Source organism: Cydia splendana, chromosome 4 (genome assembly GCF_910591565.1).
Source record: "Cydia splendana chromosome 4, ilCydSple1.2, whole genome shotgun sequence".
Lineage (NCBI taxonomy): Eukaryota > Metazoa > Arthropoda > Insecta > Lepidoptera > Tortricidae > Cydia > Cydia splendana.
Window position 1 is genome coordinate 711,627 of NC_085963.1, and position 20,576 is coordinate 732,202.

Sequence of the window (20,576 nt, forward strand, 5' to 3'; positions counted from 1 at the left end):
TAAAAACACGGTGTATATTAGGTACTTGAACTTGTTTTTACTAACTAGGTAAACTAAAAGTTTTGCACAAAAAAAGAGTTCTATGCTATTATGTTAATTAGGCTCTAATTATCGTTTGATCAATAATTATGAAACTAATCGAAAAATCTATATTTAAATATAAAAATAGGCGCCTCAATTAGGGATTCTAGTTATTTAAATTATGTTTTACGAAATATGATGAAATCGGAGAACTAAAACACAAATCACTAAAACACTGAAGATCCTTGGCTCATTCCTTGGCCAAAGAAACGGAATTGCCATTCAACGGGGGAATGCAGCCAGCATTATGCGCACTCTTCCGCAGGGATCAGATCTCGGGGACTATATTTATAACTTTTATAAGTGTTAGTTTTTATTTAGTTAATTTGTAATTTATTTTATAAGGTAAATTTAAGATAATAACCATTTGTCAATGTACTTATATGTTTAACACAAAATATATTTTAATTTTTTCGTAATTATGCATATTAAAAAAATCAATAAGTACAAAATACTTAAAGAACTAATTAAACAGCATATTACCATATAACATAACAATGTAAAAAAAAGTTACAGCCTTATAATTTTTGTTTACCTACCATTTTACCTATAGGCTTATTATTTATGGTAATTTTACGGACTCACAACGAAATTATGTCTATAAAATTAGATGCGTCTTACGAATTGCACCATTTATATATGTAACCGGTCGCACAATAAAACAGTGAGAAAGCTTGCCCGTCCCTAATCAAACAGATACACTCGGCTGCGTCTGACGTGCCAATCAAACAAACAAATAAATAAACTCAGCATAGTGATAAACATATACAATGTTATAGCATACTGCTCTGAATAGACCTATCCGAGTTAGCGTTGTTTTCCCTGGGAATACCGAACCTCAATTACACTAATAAAATCTAAAGCCTTAAAGTATTAAATAAATAGTGGTTGGCAAAACATTTGAGAGATCCCCCGCCGCGTTATATATAGTGGTTTGAGTGTAATAAGTTCATTTGGTATTGAGTGGTGAATATGAGTGGGATGCAGAAGTATAGCGTGAGCAGTAGCAGCAGTAGCAGTGGAGATGAGAAGTATGAGATGGTGCCGCCTGAGGGGGGGTGGGGGTATCTCGTTTGCATCGGCCTGTCTGTTATTTTTGTAAGTATTTATTGATTTTCAATAGTTAAAACAAATATAATTGAAGAGAAGTGACAAAATACAGAAATAAACACTTCAATTTAAAATTAATATGATATACATCATTTTATGATCGAAATTTAAAAGGAAAGGAAAAAATAATAATTAAAGTTAATTTAATAAATTTATTGTGTTATAAAGAAAAAAAGTTATTGTAATTTTAAATAGTGTACTTAGGTGCCTGTTTAATGAAATAACTATATATATATAATAAATATTATTAATATGTATATATATACGGTTTTCAAAATCCGAAAAATATTACAATTCGCGCGTTTTGTCCGAATCAAATGATAAGTTGCAAAAAATAAAAGCTGCATCGAAACAAATTACAATTAATAATTTGTCGTTTTAATTATAGGTAACTACCTGATCTGTGAATCGGGTCAAAATTCCTTTCCTTGTCATTTTTTCATCCCCAAGAAATGTGAACCGCGAAAGCTGGCGCATACTCCACCGACAAGAGCCATGCTCTTAAATTATGATGATGATGATGACGATGATGATGATATTTAGGTTTTAATTTTTCTCATTTGAATTTTGAGCCAACTATGGAGGACTGAGATCCAGTTTATTAGAAATAGTTATTTACGATACAAGTGGTGAAAAGAGGAAATTCGAAATGAGTTTAAATCGACACAAGTTTTATCTTTTCCTTTTTTCCGCACTTGTATCGTAAATAACTATTGTACATATTTAGGGCTAAGAAATACATACACTAAATACCTATACAATAATATTTGGGGACAGTAAAAACTAACCGTCGTTCTTAATCGCATTCCGACTAGGTAGAAAAATCGGGTAACAAATATCTATTAATAAAAAAAATACTTTAAATATTTATTGGAATCAAAATATTTGCTGCATTTTTATAAAAATCATAAAAACCTGATGTACACAAGTTATTATGTTTTGTTTTATGTGAAAGTTTTGTCTATTTACAATTTACGCTACTAAAACTAATTTAACTCTAAAACTAATTGACTTATTTTCAAATGTATAATTACTTTAATCATCCACTGTCGCCACATAGCTACAATTTCTAAAATGTGCTTGAGACTAAAATCACGAAATAAAACACTCAAGGAAAGTGTTGATAAGTATACCGGGCGGTGTTTTGACATGCGCTTGACCGTCCGTCCGTCTCGTGTGATAGGTATTATCAACTCTAAACCTTGTCCCCTAACCTCTGCTCGAGTCCGGTTCTATCTGCATTTTTATCTAGCCTAATTCAAAATATTATAATTTACACGTGCCGTTGATAACGGATGGCTATGTTGCCTATTTAATGATAATGTTGCCTAGCAGTTGTGACAGAGGTCGTTTTAAGTAGAGTTACGTCAAAGAGGTTACACTAACTGGGAGAGTCTATTTTATTGACCAATTACCTTCAAAACCAATAATAATTCAAGAAAAGAGCGTACTCCCATCTTAAAGGCCGGCAACGCACAACCTCTCTGGTGTTGCCGGTGTCCATGGGTGAAGATAATTGCTTACCATCAAGCAATGCGTCTGCTCGTTTGCCTCCTATATCATACACAAATAATTTTCAACCCAAATTAAAAATGTATAACATAATTATGTACCGTTGCACACAATATTTTTGAAGCGCTGGTGGCCTAGGAAGCGCTGGTGGCCTAGCGGAAGCGCTGGTGGCCTAGCGGTAAGAGCGTGCGACTTGCAATCCGGAGGTCGCGGGTTCAAACCCCGGCTCGTACCAATGAGTTTTTCGGAACTTATGTACGAAATATCATTTGATATTTACCAGTCGCTTTTCGGTGAAGGAAAACATCGTGAGGAAACCGGACTAATCCCAATAAGGCCTAGTTTCCCCTCTGGGTTGGAAGGTCAGATGGCAGTCGCTTTCGTAAAAACTAGTGCCTACGTCAAATCATGGGATTAGTTGTCAAGCGGACCCCAGGCTCTCATGAGCCGTGGCGAAATGCCGGGATAACGCGAGGAAGAAGCACACAATATTTTTGTAAGACAGCAGCAAACACCAATGATGATAGATACAATCAAAGTACAATCAGCAACACTCCTAACTGTACATCGGTGGACCTTATTACAAAAGGCATAAGGTCCACCGATGTACAGTTAACTGTGTGGGCGATGGTACTACCTATCTATGAAATCTTTTCTCAGAAGTTAGCATTCAAAAAAATACAAAAGTTGTATTATATTCTATGAATATTCATAATAACTCTGGTATTATGAATTTATGATCCTAAAGACAAACGCCCGCCGCACGCGCCGCGCTTCTAGTGAAGTTGATTTAGATATCACTGGCAGTCATTTCATTGACAAATAGAAATCCAGCAGGCGTATTATGGATGGCTTTATCCACGTGATAAAATAACTGTCATTTTTTAACACCGCGGGATAGAAACACCGTTTTATTACGCTGTCACGTAGACAAAAACGACCGTCATATCCGTAATGGAGTAGAAAATTTATAAATTAACAGCGGGCAAAGTGAAGAAGATTGAGCAGGAAAGCGGACCCTGGCGCTAGGCCGGGAAAACGCTAGGTTGAAGAAGAAGAAGTGTGAATGATGGCACGCGTTTCCACAGATCGCCGGCACGGCACACCAGCCAGTATTCGGGTTCATCTACAACGAGTTCCTGGATGATGTGGGCGCGGGGACTGGCGCCGTGACTGTCGTGTATGGAGTCTTCCAAGTCACTTTAGCTATTGCAGGTAAGACAACATTCTATAACGATTTTAATTTGATTAGGTTCTTAAGGCACTCAGCAACGTACAGGAAGTTGTACAGATAACTCACCCCCCATTCAATATAGTTTCTATGGAGGGGGTCAGTTATCTCTGCAGCTTTCTGTACATGTGACTACCCCGGAGTTGCACACAATGCACACGTGAGTCCTGGTCACCACTTTATCAGACCGGCCGTATGTTTGTTTGCTACCAACTTAGTATAAAAAAACCGCAGAAAAACTAGTTGATACGTAGCTTCAAAGGTATACAACGGAAAATGCAAAGAAAAAGTTAGCCTACCTACCTAAACTTATTTTAATTAAAAAAAGGTATGTAAACGAGTTTAGGACACAAAACCAAAAAAATGTCACTCATTCCATAATGTTTACATTTATTTAAGTAGGCACTATTTTTTTTTTTGTATTTAGTGTGCTCACCGAGTTTCGAGCCGAGCTCACTAACTTTAGTTTTAGCCAAAAACCTCAAAATAAATATAGCCAATAAATTCAGAAGTGTCGGGATATTCCCCATCGCTGTTTAACGATGAAATCGCGTGTTATCACATCTCTGCGCTGTTTTCCTTTTATTCAGGTATTTCAATTCACCATTTTGTCCTAAAAAATATAGGTATTCACAGCTCTCAAACTACCAAATACTCATCTAAAAACTCGTCTGTATCAATTCAAACAACGCGGAACACTCTTGACACATCCCAACTACCATTGTTGACCTTGTTCGGAATTCCAATAGCTTGTAACTGCCTATAGTTACATCGATTACTACTAATTAATTATCAAGGAAAAATATCAATGGAGATGTCATCATTAACGTAGTAAAACGTGTACTGTACTACTTTGTTGAAGTGGCAATATTTCTGCCTCATTACGTACATAATTATTTAAGGAAGTAAGGTTTAGCTAGAGACCAGAAAAATGGATAGACTATCAAAAACATTACTAATTTAGATCAAGCGAAAATGAAAACTTTATCGACTTTACGTCTTCATGTATCATTAATGGTATATCCTTAGGTTCAAGCTATTTAAGTAGAACCAGTGGTCTGAAATAGGGTTAAATTGTAAATATTTATACTTCTGGTTAAAAATGTTGGTTGTAAAAAGCCTTACGAGGGTTAACTGTAACAACACAGTTTTTATTTAAAATATCCCCATGTATGTACTATTAATTAATTAAACCTCTATAAACTCTAATATATCGCTTTTTGACAGGTTTCGAATTGCAGCCGTAATTGGTTTTGGCTTACCTATATACGCACGGATCTTTTTATGCCACTGTTTAATAATTATTAGTTTATTAATGAGGTCTTGTTTAAATTACATTAACGCAGTGTGATTATGTGAAACTATTCTACATCAATTAGATAACTTATAACTTTCATGAAATATAAGTAATATAACTAAAATGCTATTGTGCCAGTATTTCAATTGGTCAAATTTTTATCATTTCAGGATTTTCGGCGAACATCGCTCTTAAGAGGCTATCACTAAGACAAGTGGGTGTTATCGGAGCATTTATATACACACTAGCGTCCTTCCTGGCCATTTTCGTCACGTCAACGACCCAATTAATCATAACTAACGGCTTCCTCCAAGGCTTAGGAATGGGTCTCCTCATTCCCATTTCATACACAAGCTTCAACAGTTACTTTACAAAGAAAAAGGTGCTATATTTGAGCTTGTGTAAGGCTTCAATTGGAATGATCACGATGATGTATCCACTATTCATCAAGTTTACTATTACTGAGTTCGGGTTCAGAGGGACGTTGGCTGTATTATGCGCTATTTCGGCGCATAGTATATTTGGGGCCGTTGTGATGCACCCAGTCGAGTGGCATATGGTAAAACAGATGAAGCCGTGCGAGAAAATTGTTCGTAAGTACCTAAAATTGAAAATTTATTATATTTTTTAAAAAGACAATGTTGTACCGTCAAAATTTATGATATGTAAAGCTAGTTATTATTAGTTTCAAAAGAGAAATGTTCATATGAAATTTAATCAGATCCTCCAGACAAACTTAGTTTAGTGGGACTATAATTCAATTCTTTTAACTTATTAAATTGAAAAGCGTTGGAGCAGCGACTGGGAAAATACCTCCAACTAAAGTGTAATTTTCTTTCTTATTACCCAAACAGTGAATAAAGACTAAAATTTGTTTTCAGTAATCCCGCCAACTCCCGCCGTTGAAAAAGAATCCCAATTCGAATTCACCAAAGACGGGTACACTCTATCGCCCCAGCTGCAAACAAACACAGCAAAATCCGTCGAAAACCTATACATCCACGCTCAGATCGCCAGAAAATCTTCCGATTTCCTCTTCGTACCGAAATTAACCGACTCGAGGAGATTAAGCATTCCTGTGGTCCTAATACCCGAGGACGGCAAGACTGATAGCAGATTCAACTCATCAGACAACGTGTACCTCGAGAACTTGTACAAAGCCGCCTCGGTGTCGAGTTTGGGCAATTTCGGAGGTATCGCGGCCGAGCCGATGCCGATCATCAAGAACAAAGACGGGAAATGGTAATTAATCATTAATATTTTAATAGGAACTGAAAATTTTATGAGCTATAAAAGCGAGTTTGAAATTAATTAGAAGTGAAGTTAGTCTCTTTGGTGTTAAATGCGTTGAGAAATTTCAGTGAGTTGGTAAGCTTTAGAAGCTAGAGAATTTGGCAAATGTCTTCTCGTAATACGCGTGACATAACTGTCTTGGTACTGGTAATGAAAACCGAGTAATTATAAGGAGATGAGGAATGAAATTGCGAATTGAAGACTCTTATAATAGTTATGTTAATTTTGCTTCAAATTACTCAGAAATAGCAGAAAAGTCTTGATGTCTGTGCAGCAAGTTTTGACAAAATTCTTGTACCTAATATGAAGCAAATTTTCAATAAGGAGCACTAACATTGCCAAGGAATTCTTATACCTATTCAATATATCGTGAACTATGAATAGACACTTTTTCTATGCAACATCGCCTATTATACAATAGCAATGTAGAACTATCAATTCATTGCAATTACATTATTCCAGGCAAACTGTCGCAGAGTTCTTAGACTTGACGCTGCTGAAGGATTGGATATTCGATAATATTGCTTTCGGGATGTCGCTGGCTTTCTTCGCCGACCTCACGTTCTTCACGTTGGAGCCGATGTTTTTGGATAAAAACGGCCTAAGTCGGGTAATCAGCAATTCTTTATCAAAACTCTCGCTTTATTGCTCTGCATATTCTTCCGCGTGTATAACGGGCATAACATAACCGAGGTGTGAACCCACGATTTTTAACCACCACACGTATGAAACGGTTAAAAGTGTTGTTGCTAGTAGACATTTTAATATTAGTGAAGTGTTGATGAATGGATGTTTATGTTTTATGTTTATGATCTGATGTCCAGATTTAAAGATAAAGTACTTAACTTAAGGATTTCATTAATATTCGTTGGAATAAATTATAATTTTAGTGCAGCTTTAGCTTTCGTAAATTATTATTAGTTCACTTATTTCATTAGTCACTATTCACATTAGTTCATTATTAGTTTTTTTATAGTTTGTACGAAACTATAAAAAAATCAAGCAAATTCATTTACATAACTAGATAAATAAAATACTTGTTCTGTAAATGTATCTACAACCGAAAAAGGTATTTTTTAGACCTACACTATCAAATAATCTAGTTCATGAATACGAGAAAATGTAAATTAATAGCAGATTTATAAAATAATGGGTTTACGTGCGTAGGATGTGACATAATTCTACTATTATAAATACGATGACATTTTTAAAGAAGTAATTTTAAAATAACTAATTAATAAACAGGATTAGACCAGGATGATAATACAGCAAATTTTAATAGTCTTTGTTATTTTAACAGGGCGAGATTGCAACCATAATAGCGATAGGCGGCGCCACTGATATGTCAGCCAGGTTACTGCTTGGTGTCACCGGACATTTCTTCACTCTGAACAGCCGTTACATGTATTACTCTGGAGCGCTCTTCACTGCGATATTCCGGATAGGTAAGCCAATAGTTTACACATGGTCGCCATCATCAGATATATCGGTGCGGAGGGGCTCAAACATATCTGAATACGCACTCTAACGCCTTGACAATAGAGGCGTGTTCAGATATTTGTAAGTGCCTTGGCTGCTCCGATATATCTGCTGACGACTATACCAGGTGTACATACATGTAGGTCATATATGTTGTATTTGATTAGAATGAGATTTGTAAATCGTCAGGCGGGTGTTCGTCGTTAGGTGATTAAACATTATCTAAACTGGATTAAAGCGGAACGTCGAGTATCTCATTAGCATACTTAAATATTTACATTTCGATTGCATTAATGTGCAATCGCGTTATCTTCCAATAAAACATGTTGAATGGGAAAAAGATAAAATCGTAGTAATGATTAGTACGGAAGTAACGAATATTTTCTTTTTGTATCTTCTTTGTAACCATTATTAATAAGTGCAGGGAGAGGTGAACCCCCCCCCCCCTTTCATAGAAATTTGTTTGCAAGGGGATCGGTCACTTCTCTCTGCAGCTGACCCTATATTTAAAATTGCATAAAACCAATGTTGCTACTAACAGTACTAACCTGAATTTACAGGTCTCAAAATAGATTTTTTTAGAAGCTACAAACACCAACCAATAAATTTGTCTTATAGCTCATTTTGTGACATTCGCCATAATTATATAATTGTATTTGTTCTTTTCCAGTTCTCATCCAATGCACGACCTACCTTCCGCTCCTGATCTTGACCGGTGTTTTGGGTTCCTTACGGTCTCTGCTGCATATAGCGCAGCCTATAGTCATGGCAGAGCATGTGCCTATTGAGCGGTATCCATCGGCGTATGGACTGTATATGTTAATCACTGGAGCCTTGAGTTTGAGCGTCGGGCCTTTGATAGGTAAGAAAAATCTTAGTAAAATTAACATTTATATCAATCATCGGCCACACCGCTGCTCAAAAGACGTTGACGCATTGTTTATACGACAATTGTATGACATACCTACACGTAATACTTATTACGGAGTCAAGCTCCGGTGTTAGTCAGTTATCTAACCCAGAACATAGCTATAAATATATATGTAGGTATTTCTCAATAATTGTTTTCAAGTTGGTTTCCCCATAATGTAATGCCATAATCAGACACATGTGTGTGCAGCAGCGGTGTTAATTAAATGTCTTGTTATTTATAATCCTTGTATCTTACAATAAATTCATGTAACCCTAAACTAAGCAAAGCTTGTACCTACTTATAGAACAACCTACCTACTTAAGGCCCACCAATGAACAGTTTAGTTTAGTTTAGTTTATTTATCTCAGTATACAATTTTCATACAGGTAAAATATACATACATTTCAGCTTGTACTACTTGTCGTATGATGATCGTTTTTCAGAATAATAATAATAATAATTAGAACAGAACATCAAAACATAAAATAAAATAAAATTAGTTCATAACAAATCAAAACAATTCAAATCGAAATAAATTAATGACGTCAAAATGTCACAATAGTAAAATATATAAAAATAAAACAATGTCAATAGAAAAATTAAATCAGTTTCAGTACTAGAAAGTACAAATCATAGAAAATGATGTCAATAAAAAATAAAAAATAACATAATAAAAACAATTATTAAATAGATCTAGTACTGTATAGTACGCATCAATGTCAAGTATCTAATACACATATAACTAACTATGTTCAATATTTATTTAATTATTTGTATATGTGACGTTCCACGGGAAAAGGTACCTTATGAGGGTTTCTAGTTTCGGAGATATGAAATGTTTTGTAAAGAGGTGAAAAAATGCTCAATTTTTTTTTATTGTGTGATCTGAAACCTTAATGCGTAACGTTTGTTTACCTGTTTTTATTTTTGTTATAAGTTAGTTATAAGCCTAGTAATGTCGTCTCAGAGTTTAGTAGAAAAGGTACCTTATGGAAAAAAGATTGAAAATTCCCAAAAAACTAGTCAATACGGGAAAAGAAGTTTGGTAGATTGGTAACTGTATTAGCATTCTGCAAAACTAATTTGATAATTTCAGTTTTGGTTGGGGCGCCTCGCAAATATTATAACCGTACATAGACCGACATCACAAATCCAAGTAGATTGCTATTAATACCAAAGTTACTCTCGTCAAGTCTTTCTTAACTAGAATAATCTTCATTTGGTTTGGTCGCATGCAGTAAATCAGCCATTGGTTTGCTGAAAAATGCCAATACCCGACGCATTACCTTATGGAATATCTGAGGTCATTGAACCTCAATGCCGCTTATCTTCAATAGCAACCGAAATATATTATTGATAAGAAATAGACGATTTATACCATCTTAACCCCAAAATATTATTAGTTTATCCTAACTGTTCCATCATCATCATGCCTCATCATGTAACTTGACCACAAGGTACCTTTTCATTACATACAAATTATTGGTCTTTTTTAAGATTATTATGACGAAGAACTAATTAAATTTGGGGCAGTTTAATGTAAATTAATATTTTCTATTCATAAAAGATAAACTGTAATATGATTGATATTTTGTAGTGATGTATTATTAGATTTATTTCCATAAGGTACCTTTTCGTAAATGTATGGAGCAAATACTGTTATTGTTATGTAAGTTTAAAGTGGCATAAGGGGTTAAATATAGTATTTAGTTGGGGTTTTAGGATTTATTTCATTTGAATGACAGAATTTCTTTCATATGTGCTCAGAAAAATTGATTGTGTGTCACATTAAAAGTAAAAATATTCAATTTTGTGATTTTATATGAAAAAGTCAGAAAATACATTTTCACCTCTAAATCGGTATTGTTTTTTGCTTAAACTGTCTGTCAGTGTCGTTTTCTAATAGATAAAATTTAAATCTTGAGAGCTCATTGCAATCAATCGTAAAAATGAAATAAAACTTTATTTTCAAGAGATTGGTTAGTATACACATAAATCAGTCGATATCAAAAGTTTCTATTTGCATTACAGAACAAGTCGCAATATTTTTTTAATCTCAGATATATAAGGTATTATTATTTGTAGTCAACTATGTAACTTACTTCAGGAACATAGTTTTTTAGGCGGCTAAACTTAAAACTTCTCTATCGTAAAGTTGCTCATTTCACAACATTATTTTCAAAAAATCATATCTCTGTAACTACGCAACCTAGAAGGTTGATCTTTTGTGTTATCGATAGCTTATTTATTGTAGATTACTGGGGTATGCATAACTCCATACCCGCCATAAGGTACCTTTGACCGTGGGACGTCACATATATTCTTTTACGGAGTAAAGTCCCTTTTCCAACAAAAGGCTCTTCAGTCTGCGTCTAAACGTTTCCTCATTAGTCTCCTTTTTCAAGTCGACAGGTAGGTGTTCATAGTATGTCGGCCCTATGACTCGTGCGTTTTTTGCTTGCAGTACTGTGCGACGCGGCACTGTCCGGAGTTGACCCGTACTACGTAGGCACTTACCTATCACTTCCACTCGCTTATACTGTCCTAGGTTTCTTCGTGTGTTCATAATTACCTCGAAAAGATACTGAGAGTAGTGTGTCATTATTTGGTGTTCAGAAAACAAGGTTTTGCAGGACTGTCTCTGATTAAGACCGAGCATTGTCCGCAACGCCCGTTTTAGCATACGTAACACTCTCTCAGCATCAGTTGAGTTGCCCCACAGAATAACACCATAAGTCATAAGCGAGTGGAAATGGAAGAAGTATGCTTGCCTCAGCGCATCACGGGAAATCAACGGCTTTAGTTTACGCAGTGCGAACACTGCACTACCAAGCCTGTCGCACAACGAGTCCACATGGTGTTTCCAATTTAAAGTAGGGTCTAGTGTGAAACCTAGGAACCTACACTTGTCACTCATCGGTATTGGACACTGAATGTTCACGCCCGAGACGCACCTGACAAAGAACAGCATTACGTTTGATTTGTTCATGTTGAGTATGTTTGTCGAAAACCACGTTTGCAGCTGACCGAATATTATATTTATTTTTTGGTTTAATTCATCATACGTGCGTGCTTTAACTACTACTGTCGTATCGTCAGCAAACAAAGTGATTTATCCTTCCTTTATGGTGGATGGTAGGTCGTTTATAAATGCAAGGAAAAGGGTGTTTCCTAATGCTGATCCCTGCGGAATCCCTACTGTCACGCTTCCTCTCCCCGACCGCATTCTTCTTCCACCTGTCATTACCTCTACCGTCTGGGTTCGGTCTTCTAGGAAAGATTTTAAAAGCTCATATCCCCTTCCCTGCAGTCCATAGCATGCCAACTTTTTCATTAAAAGATCGTGGTTGAACACTTCGAAAGCTTTCGACAAGTCACAAAATATGCCGGCTACTTTGTACTTGTCGTCGATTGCCGATGATATGTTATCGATCATACTAAAGGCTGCTGTGGTGGTGGACATGCCTTTACGATAGGCGAACTGTCTGTCAGAGAAGTCTGTTTCAAGGTGGTTTATTAAACACTGTGATATAATTGACTCGATAATTTTGGAGATACTGGGTACTATCGATATTACTGTTTAGTTTTACTGTTAGAAGTGTTAGAACATATTATTAGATGTAGAAGGAGAAGTGAACGTAATTTGCAAAATTATCCTAACAGCCTGGCGATACGTCAACATCTAATCCCTATTTACTCCCACAAGATTTCATCCCTGATTACACGCCTAACTACAACCTCCAACTTAAATAACATCTTATACATGTACACTTAAGGTTCAGAATACTGTAGCAGGAAAAAGGAGTACATTATCTTAACATAGCCCGCACAGGGGCTCGTCGAGTCGAGCTATTGACAGATCAATGGCCTAGCTATTTAAGATTTAGGCACCCTTGGGTTATTAAGCAAAAATAATATCTGTAATACACACGTCTTGCGTTTACATATAAAGGCCTTTTAACATTTTTTCTTTCGTTTAAATGCGTAAGTTTACAGTCGCAGTTTAGGCAAATAGGATTAAAAAAGTTTAAGTAATTTTCCATACTTTCTTTATTGTTTTAAGATACTGCCCGTGGAATAATATATTCTAAATTCATCATCGTACCATCACGTTCCGCGATTGTTACGCCATTTATGGTCCTAGCTAAAATGGTCGTGATACTTTCACTATGGAATGTCCAATTTAGCTAGAACCCTAAATGGTGTAACATTCCCGTGTGGTGACTGTACATATTTTCAATTTCATTGCTATCAAAGGATTGTAACATATTTATTATCAAAACTTGATCGTGGGGCATTTCAAATCAAATATGTACCTACGTTCCCCAATATAAGAGAAATCATCTGAAAGCGACTTACGGATAACAACTAAAACAATTCGAAATATGTAGCGAGGTCATGAAAATATAACTATGAAAATAGGCAATTTCGCTTCAATATCGCAGTCAAAAGTAAATAAATATGTTATTTTCGACGAAGCCAGAATTACATTTGCCGGGATAAAACAAGCGGCGACATGCGTAAATACGGAAACGGCTGTGAATAAATACGTGGAAGTATTTGGGCAACAATATTTATATCCGCTTCGTGTTATTTTTGAAGTTCGTATGTAACATTCGGATCATCACCTTAATCCAGCTACGCGTCCCACTGCTGGACAGCAGTATACTTTCACAAGAGGGCTTTGAGCCAAAAACTTTGTAACTAGTCTAATATAGATTGAAGACGGGGAAGGATTTTGTCTCCAGGCCCTAAATATAATTTGGAGACTTAACAAGCACCTTTGCATTTCTAAGGATTCCTATGAATTAGTTTTTACTCTGTTAGTTTCCTTCGCCGAAGAATAGATTCCAAGCCGTGCTGCTACTTTTTTGTAATTTAATACTGTCAGAAACATTTTATCGACGAAGCGATCTGGGTGAACGGAGTATATCTGCTTTCCTTTTGAAGTTACCATAAATTAGCCTTATTAAGCTTTCATACGTGTGTGGTGGTCAAATACCGTGGGTTAAAAGCAGAAAAAATCGTTCTAAAAAACTGCAAAAAAATGTGTAAAATTCTGGCAGGATTCTTATTAAACACAGGCAAGAGGTTATCAGCCCCTTGGTACATAGCTGTTACTTTTATGAACACTTCTTTTGCGTTTCATCTAGTGATGATAATAATATGAACATATTTTCAGGTTTCGTCCGCGACTACACCGACAGCTACGAGATTGCGTTCTATATGCTCACAATCTGCAACCTGTGCTGCGTGGTCCCGTGGACCATTGAAGCCATCATCAGATTCTCCACCCGGAAAACCACTCATCTGGAAACGTGATGGAAGAATTAACTTTACTGTGAAATAACTTTTAGAAGAGCAAAGACTGCGACTTGTAAATGGTGTAGCTAATAAATTACGGTATAGCTCATAAACGTCTTGACGTCTTTCGGAAAGGTTGGGCTAATATTGCCATAGAACGAGACGCGTGGAAGAAAGAGAGGGCTGCCTTTGCCCAGCAGTGGGACACAACAGGCTAATAAATAATAATAATATAATAATAATAGCTCATAAGATTGCTTGATATGGCAATGGGCAAGCCACGAAGTCCGAAGACCAGTGGCGTAGCTAGGCGTGGGCGAAATGGTCCTTCGCCCATGGTCCCGCACTGAGGCCCCGGGAGAGGCAACCCTTTTTTAAAGGGACCCATTGAAAGAAAAGGGCCCCGCAGAAGCGCCTTCGCCCACGGCTAGGTTAGTTCACGCTACGCCCCTGCCGAAGACAGTATGGCCCCTAGGATGTTAAATGCATAGAATGGCGACTATGGACAAAAAATCTCTACGCTGTACGGTTCTATAGAAGACGAACGGGGTAGCGCAGAACGGTTCTAGGCAATACGGACAGACGTCTTAAGGATGGACATTGTGGTGATAGATGGTGTTCATTAGAGGACTATTTTAAATGTTAGGGAAATAGATACCTAGTGTAAGTGTAACTAATTATGTGACGACTGTTAAGCCTGTTGAAAATTAAAATTATAATGATTATAATAGTCACTTTATGATTCGATTGAAGCCCAGTAAAAGTGATTGCCAGTCGATAGGTCTTTATGTTGTGCCAAAGAATAAATAAAATAATTATTGATGGATAACAAACAAACTCTACTTATCGAATTGTAACGCGAGCTGGAAATTATCAGTATGAATGACATTTTAGTAGGGACAGTTTAATGATGGAAATAATGAAAATTTAAATGAAATGAAGGATCAAAATCATTCTTAAGACAATCTTTATAGTGTCCAGCCCGCAAAAGAAATGTGGAAATGATTGTTATCATTTTCCTTTTAAATACCACGTATTTAGTGAATCTTCTGTACTGTTATCTATTCTATATACACTGTACCTAGTTATACTTTGATTAGATGAACGCGCTACGAAAGATCCCCGATGGTATCTTAAGTGTTAAGTCGCTCCTTGACCCAACGTTCTATTAGCGATAAGCCGAGAAACCCGAAGATTACCGGCGGGTTATCATATCTTGCACGGAAATAACTTTTCCTGGAGATAGCACGAAAATTAGATGAAAAACGTGATATTGAAGGCATGTTAGTAAACACGCCAAGTTGACCCAGTTGGCTGTTTACGTATACATTTGCTAAATATAGTTTAGTTCTACTTATGTTCATATACTTTAGATGAGTATTACTGTGCCAATTTATTAAGAAAACCTTGAAAATAGAATATAAGTACTCGTAAAAAATGTGTTATAAATGAAATATTATTAAAAGTTGTTTGAGATCATATTATTATAATTACTGTCATAAATTATTAGTAGAAATGAGTGATTAGATTGTAGTTATACATAATAACTAAGTCCTATTAGTAGTAAGTAGAGTTTTCTACTGTACAGTTATCCCACTATGATTCCTACTTACCCTATGGACTATGTTGAAGATTCTTACCTGTAAATAAAAATTTGATAATTATTAGAAAAATACTTTATAGATTAGTTCGTTGTAAGTAGCAATGTCATTAGTAAATTTCTAAGGCAATTCACACTGACAGCAAGTCTGGACGGAGTGACAGATTTAACAATGTATCCAAGTACATCAGTGAATAATTAAATCACGTATTGTACAGTCCCCTGCAATAATATGTTACACAACGAAGGCAGCAATAATATCTGACACGATCTTATTTGTAGAGCCATAAGAGTGTGGCTCATATTTTTGTGGCTTTCGAAGAGTAATATATTATCGTAGGTGACTGTACCACATAGGGAAGATCGTGATGTCAGGTGTGTTTAATTCCTAATATTAATATTATTTTATCAATTTAGTACTTTTTCATAGCAATATAAAAGTAATACTCTTATTTTAGATCAGTAAAAGTGACCAGGAACTAGTTTGTGATACTTTTATTTGTGAGGCTTTTTGGTTATATGTATATATCATTCAAGTAGGTACAAGTATATGCGGCATTATGACTACCATTTTGAACCAATATTTTACTAGAAGGCTACAATTTATAGCTTGTAAATAAAATTAGGTAGGTAATATGTACCTAAGTTAATAAAACTTAAAAATACGATCTCGTTACAAATTTAATGTAAAACCTTGAATTTTAAATAAATGTTTACTGTTTTGTTAATAGTGGTATTGATTTCAAATTAAATTAATTAGAACACGTATACAAATAACGGAAAATTTTAGTGATATGTCGAAATAGACGTTAGTATTTCCGATACACGTACGGAAAGGTTTAGGTATGCAATAAAATTTATCTCTACTGGTATTTTTTCCCACGAATCATTACCATTAGTCACTTGTCGACCTTACAAGCTGCATTAGAAAGTAGATAAATTGAACGTAATTTAACGTGTCTTTGACATTTTCCGAGATTATATATTGTACTAAATGAAAATATGATTTCTGCAATTCGACTAAAAAACAAAACCTTCTGCTGTCGGAAAGTTTCCATAATTACGTCTTTTCCATATTTAAATATATCGAGCAATTCTCATATTTTTTGTATGGGAAACGAAATTTTCCATTTCCGTTTTTTCTGAAATTTCCGAGAACTTTCCAACGTTTCGGAAACTTTCCGCAACTTGCACATCAGTACCCCTAGTGTACATTTAATTCGATAGCGTGACGTGACGTACGCGTTTGCGTTAAATCTTCTTTTTGTATGGGATTTTCAGTTTCCAAAACGTCCCGCTTTGGCGCGCTGTTCTAAATCCCATACAAAAGTAGACAAACGCAAGCGCGAACGCTAGGGTTCTACAGATACATCTAAAATTATTCCACAATTCGGTCAACGTGACGTTGATATGGTAACCAGTAGACAGACGACGTATTTTAAATAAATGCGAGTTGTAAACCCAAAACCCGTTAAAAATTGACAATTAGAGAAACCCGTCAGTTGACGTATAGATTCTACTCAAACTTGTTTAAGGCGAACGAATAATTTATTTTTAGATTATTTTGATAGTCAGTGAGTGTGTTTTTTTTTAACTATAACTTTACTGTGAGACTAGGTCTATTCGTGTAATATTTTTATTTCTTCAAACAAAAACGTCACTTCCGACATATCCGATCCAAATCCTATTTTTAGAAAATTTTTGACGTATCTTAAAGTTCGAATCGGGCCGCTAATAGTCCCTGTCATAGGAATGAGTTGTCTTACGACAGATTGATTCATATGTCGTAAATTACTCGGAGATGTAATAAATTAAGATTAAATTATTGTTTATTTTAAAATTGTTTGTTTTTTGTAATTAAATAACAAGGGCATGAAATCTATTTCTGTTTATTAAGATCGTATAATTTAAACTTGTTTTTGATTAATAATAAAATAACATTCTTATACACCGTGTTTTTATTGAATTCCGTTAACTTCGGGGTATGGTTAAGTACGTTTAAGGGGCCGGTATATGACGTTTTCGATTTAGACCTCACTTTGTAACCATAATTTGTTCAATAAATGTTTAATAATTGCATTAAATTACACGTAAATTTGTTCACGAAGAAACCGTGTACCGACTCTTCATGCCATTGTATTTTTAATTTGCTGTTATTCTCTACAAATCGACACTAAAAGTATCAAAAAATCAAAATATGGAGTTCCGTTTGAGACGGAAGCAAAACAATTTTGTCTTTGACAGTAATTGAATTATTGTATGATTCTGAAAGCTAGATAATCCAGCTACCAATTTATTATCGATTTATATTTTTACTCACAAAGACAACACAGAAATTCAATCTCAAATGTAAACTTTCGAACAATTTCCATACATTGACGACATCACTCAAAATTCTTCTTCAAGTCAGATGCCCGTTGGGGCTACACCGGAGCACACGTGTACTTCTTCAAATGAAAATGACAGCTTGATTTTCTTGCTTTTGACAATTATATTGACATTAAATCATATACGCACACGAGAAAGTATACCAGTAGATAAATTGTATTTCAAAAAATAGGGTACATTAATATCAGCTCGCGTCTCATTTAAATTTGATTTGCTGTTATAATGGTTGAAAACCGCAGTAAACTATCTTAAAACAATACGATTACAGTCGAATTTAAGTATTATGTTCCTTCAAAACTCGCTTAAAATGAAAAAAAGTTTAAAGACTCATCTTTACTGATTGGGATCAATTTTTATTATGCTGGTATCATTTTGCGTCAGTTTAAAAACGTATTTGACTTCTGTACGTCAATGAATTTTGATGACATATGTAATCTTGTATTATATTATAGAACTTTTATCTTAAAATAATGCCTATTAACAGGAAGAGTTATGTAATTCGTATAAGTAATACCTGAAAGTCTTGTACCTAGATCTGTAATACCATGGATTGCGACGAATAAATGATAATGATTATGCGGTTCGTTCCGTCTATATGTATAATGCGTGTACGTGCTGTTCTCTGAAAATCTTCAAGAAAAAATAACGGCTAGACCAGCACTAAGTACTAGCGAGTTTTTGCGGCTTTGGAGACCGAGATGAAGCTTACAGGCCAATAGCGCTCTAGTTATTGTTATGTATACCTATGTATCGAATGTTTTATAAATTACCTATAAAAAGCAATGTTTTATTTCGATTAGGTCTACATTTTGTGCATATTGCATATCTGAAGTATTTTCGTACTAAACTTGAAACTTTCGTTGAAACTAAATAAAATAATTATTCCAAATGTACAGTCGCCTGCAATTTACACAACGAAGGCCGCAAAAATATCTGACACGATCTTATTTGTAGAACCATAAGACCATGTCACATATTTTTGCGGCCTTCGAAGAGTAGGTACCGTCATTATCACCAACTTTGCCCGCTTATTTTTTAAAACGAATTTCTCAAAAAACATCACATCATATGACTTTTTTTGCTCAGCACGTCCATTGTGATCAAACGCATCAGTTTATTTGAAAAAAAAAAATATTTTTATCGTATTTTTACCCATTTTTTGCGTTTTAGAGGGCGGGCAAAGATATCCGGGGTTTTTGCCAACATTGCCCACGTCAATTTGGTATTCAAATACAGCTCGTATGATGATGATGTCTAAGGATCACTTAAAGGTTTTGGGCAATCCTACCATTCCCTGTTAATCACTTAGCGATAAGTGTAAAAACTTTAAAATAAATTTGCTGGGCAATGTTGCCTACCCGTTTTTGCCCATTTCCAAATAAGGCTCGCCTAAGCATTTTACAAAGGCTAGGATTGTCACTTTTGAGAAAATCTGTTACAATAGTTTAATGGCCAAAAATATGATTTTTGTTGTGTTTTTCATTCGTTAACGGGATAAAACATCTAAATAAAGGATAATAAGACAAATTAAATACAGTATATATTTATAAATTTATTTTAGTGTACAAACATAACCTTCTTTTACTTGCGAAGTTGGGTAAATTAGATGAAAGTGACAACCCTAATCCGTTTTTGGTGGTGGGCAATGTTGGTATAGATGCCAAATTACCGGATTACTTTGCCCACCGCTAAAACTTTTGTGTATTTAGGCCTTTTTAGTTTAAATCTCAATAGACATAATCTATGCTTCATGTGTTATAACTCAAACCCGGAAATATTTGTCAAAGGGTTCTCAATTTTTTCTACTTGCATTCATTATTTATCAATTTTTTGCCCGCCGAAATATACCCTATATTAGACAACTCGCTCAAACTCTAAATTCCCAAGTCAAGTTATGCACAAGTTTGGTATATAGTTTTGTCAGAAATATAACCTATTTTCTACTAAAAATAGCAGGGTGGCCTTAACTATTATATTTTTTTCTACATTAACGAATTTGTTTAAAATTGTCGTTTTGGGCAAAGTTTCCCTGGAGGCAAAGTTGGCGCTAATGACGTAACATATTATTGCAAGTGACTGTACATAAATGTTTCGGTGGTTTTGAGATTATTTTTCAGGTTAGTTTACTAACAATCAAGTTATGCAGATACCGATTTCGTGAACGTATAAGTAGTAAGGTACCGCTATTGTTTAGCGATACCGATTATTTTTGAAGGCAAAACTATACCGTTGAAATATAAAGATATTAAAATTACAGCAGGGACAACCATTTTTTATAGGTGTACCTAAACCATCATTGGCCGAGCGTTAGCAAAGGTCTCCGTTTCAGCTTGGGCAAAAATGCTTTTGTATGTTCTCCTTTGCAGAT

At 35.2% G+C, this 20,576-nt stretch overlaps 2 protein-coding genes and 1 long non-coding RNA gene across 7 annotated transcripts in view; 2 read left to right on the forward strand and 1 right to left on the reverse strand.

Annotated features, from left to right (window-relative positions):
* Positions 1 to 20,576, forward strand: part of LOC134789644 (uncharacterized) — a 369,764-nt gene that overhangs the window by 348,242 nt on the left and 946 nt on the right. The window lies entirely within an intron of this gene.
* The window catches only part of LOC134789635 (solute carrier family 12 member 6), a 509,818-nt gene that overhangs the window by 318,252 nt on the left and 170,990 nt on the right, over positions 1 to 20,576 (reverse strand). The window lies entirely within an intron of this gene.
* LOC134789637 (monocarboxylate transporter 9-like) lies at positions 722 to 16,030 on the forward strand. Its single transcript, XM_063760223.1, has 8 exons — positions 722 to 1,179; positions 3,792 to 3,918; positions 5,402 to 5,824; positions 6,113 to 6,473; positions 6,987 to 7,134; positions 7,825 to 7,969; positions 8,674 to 8,865; positions 14,099 to 16,030. The coding sequence occupies exons 1-8, from the start codon at positions 1,054 to 1,056 to the stop codon at positions 14,236 to 14,238; spliced, it is 1,662 nt and encodes a 553-aa protein (XP_063616293.1). The 5' UTR covers positions 722 to 1,053; the 3' UTR covers positions 14,239 to 16,030.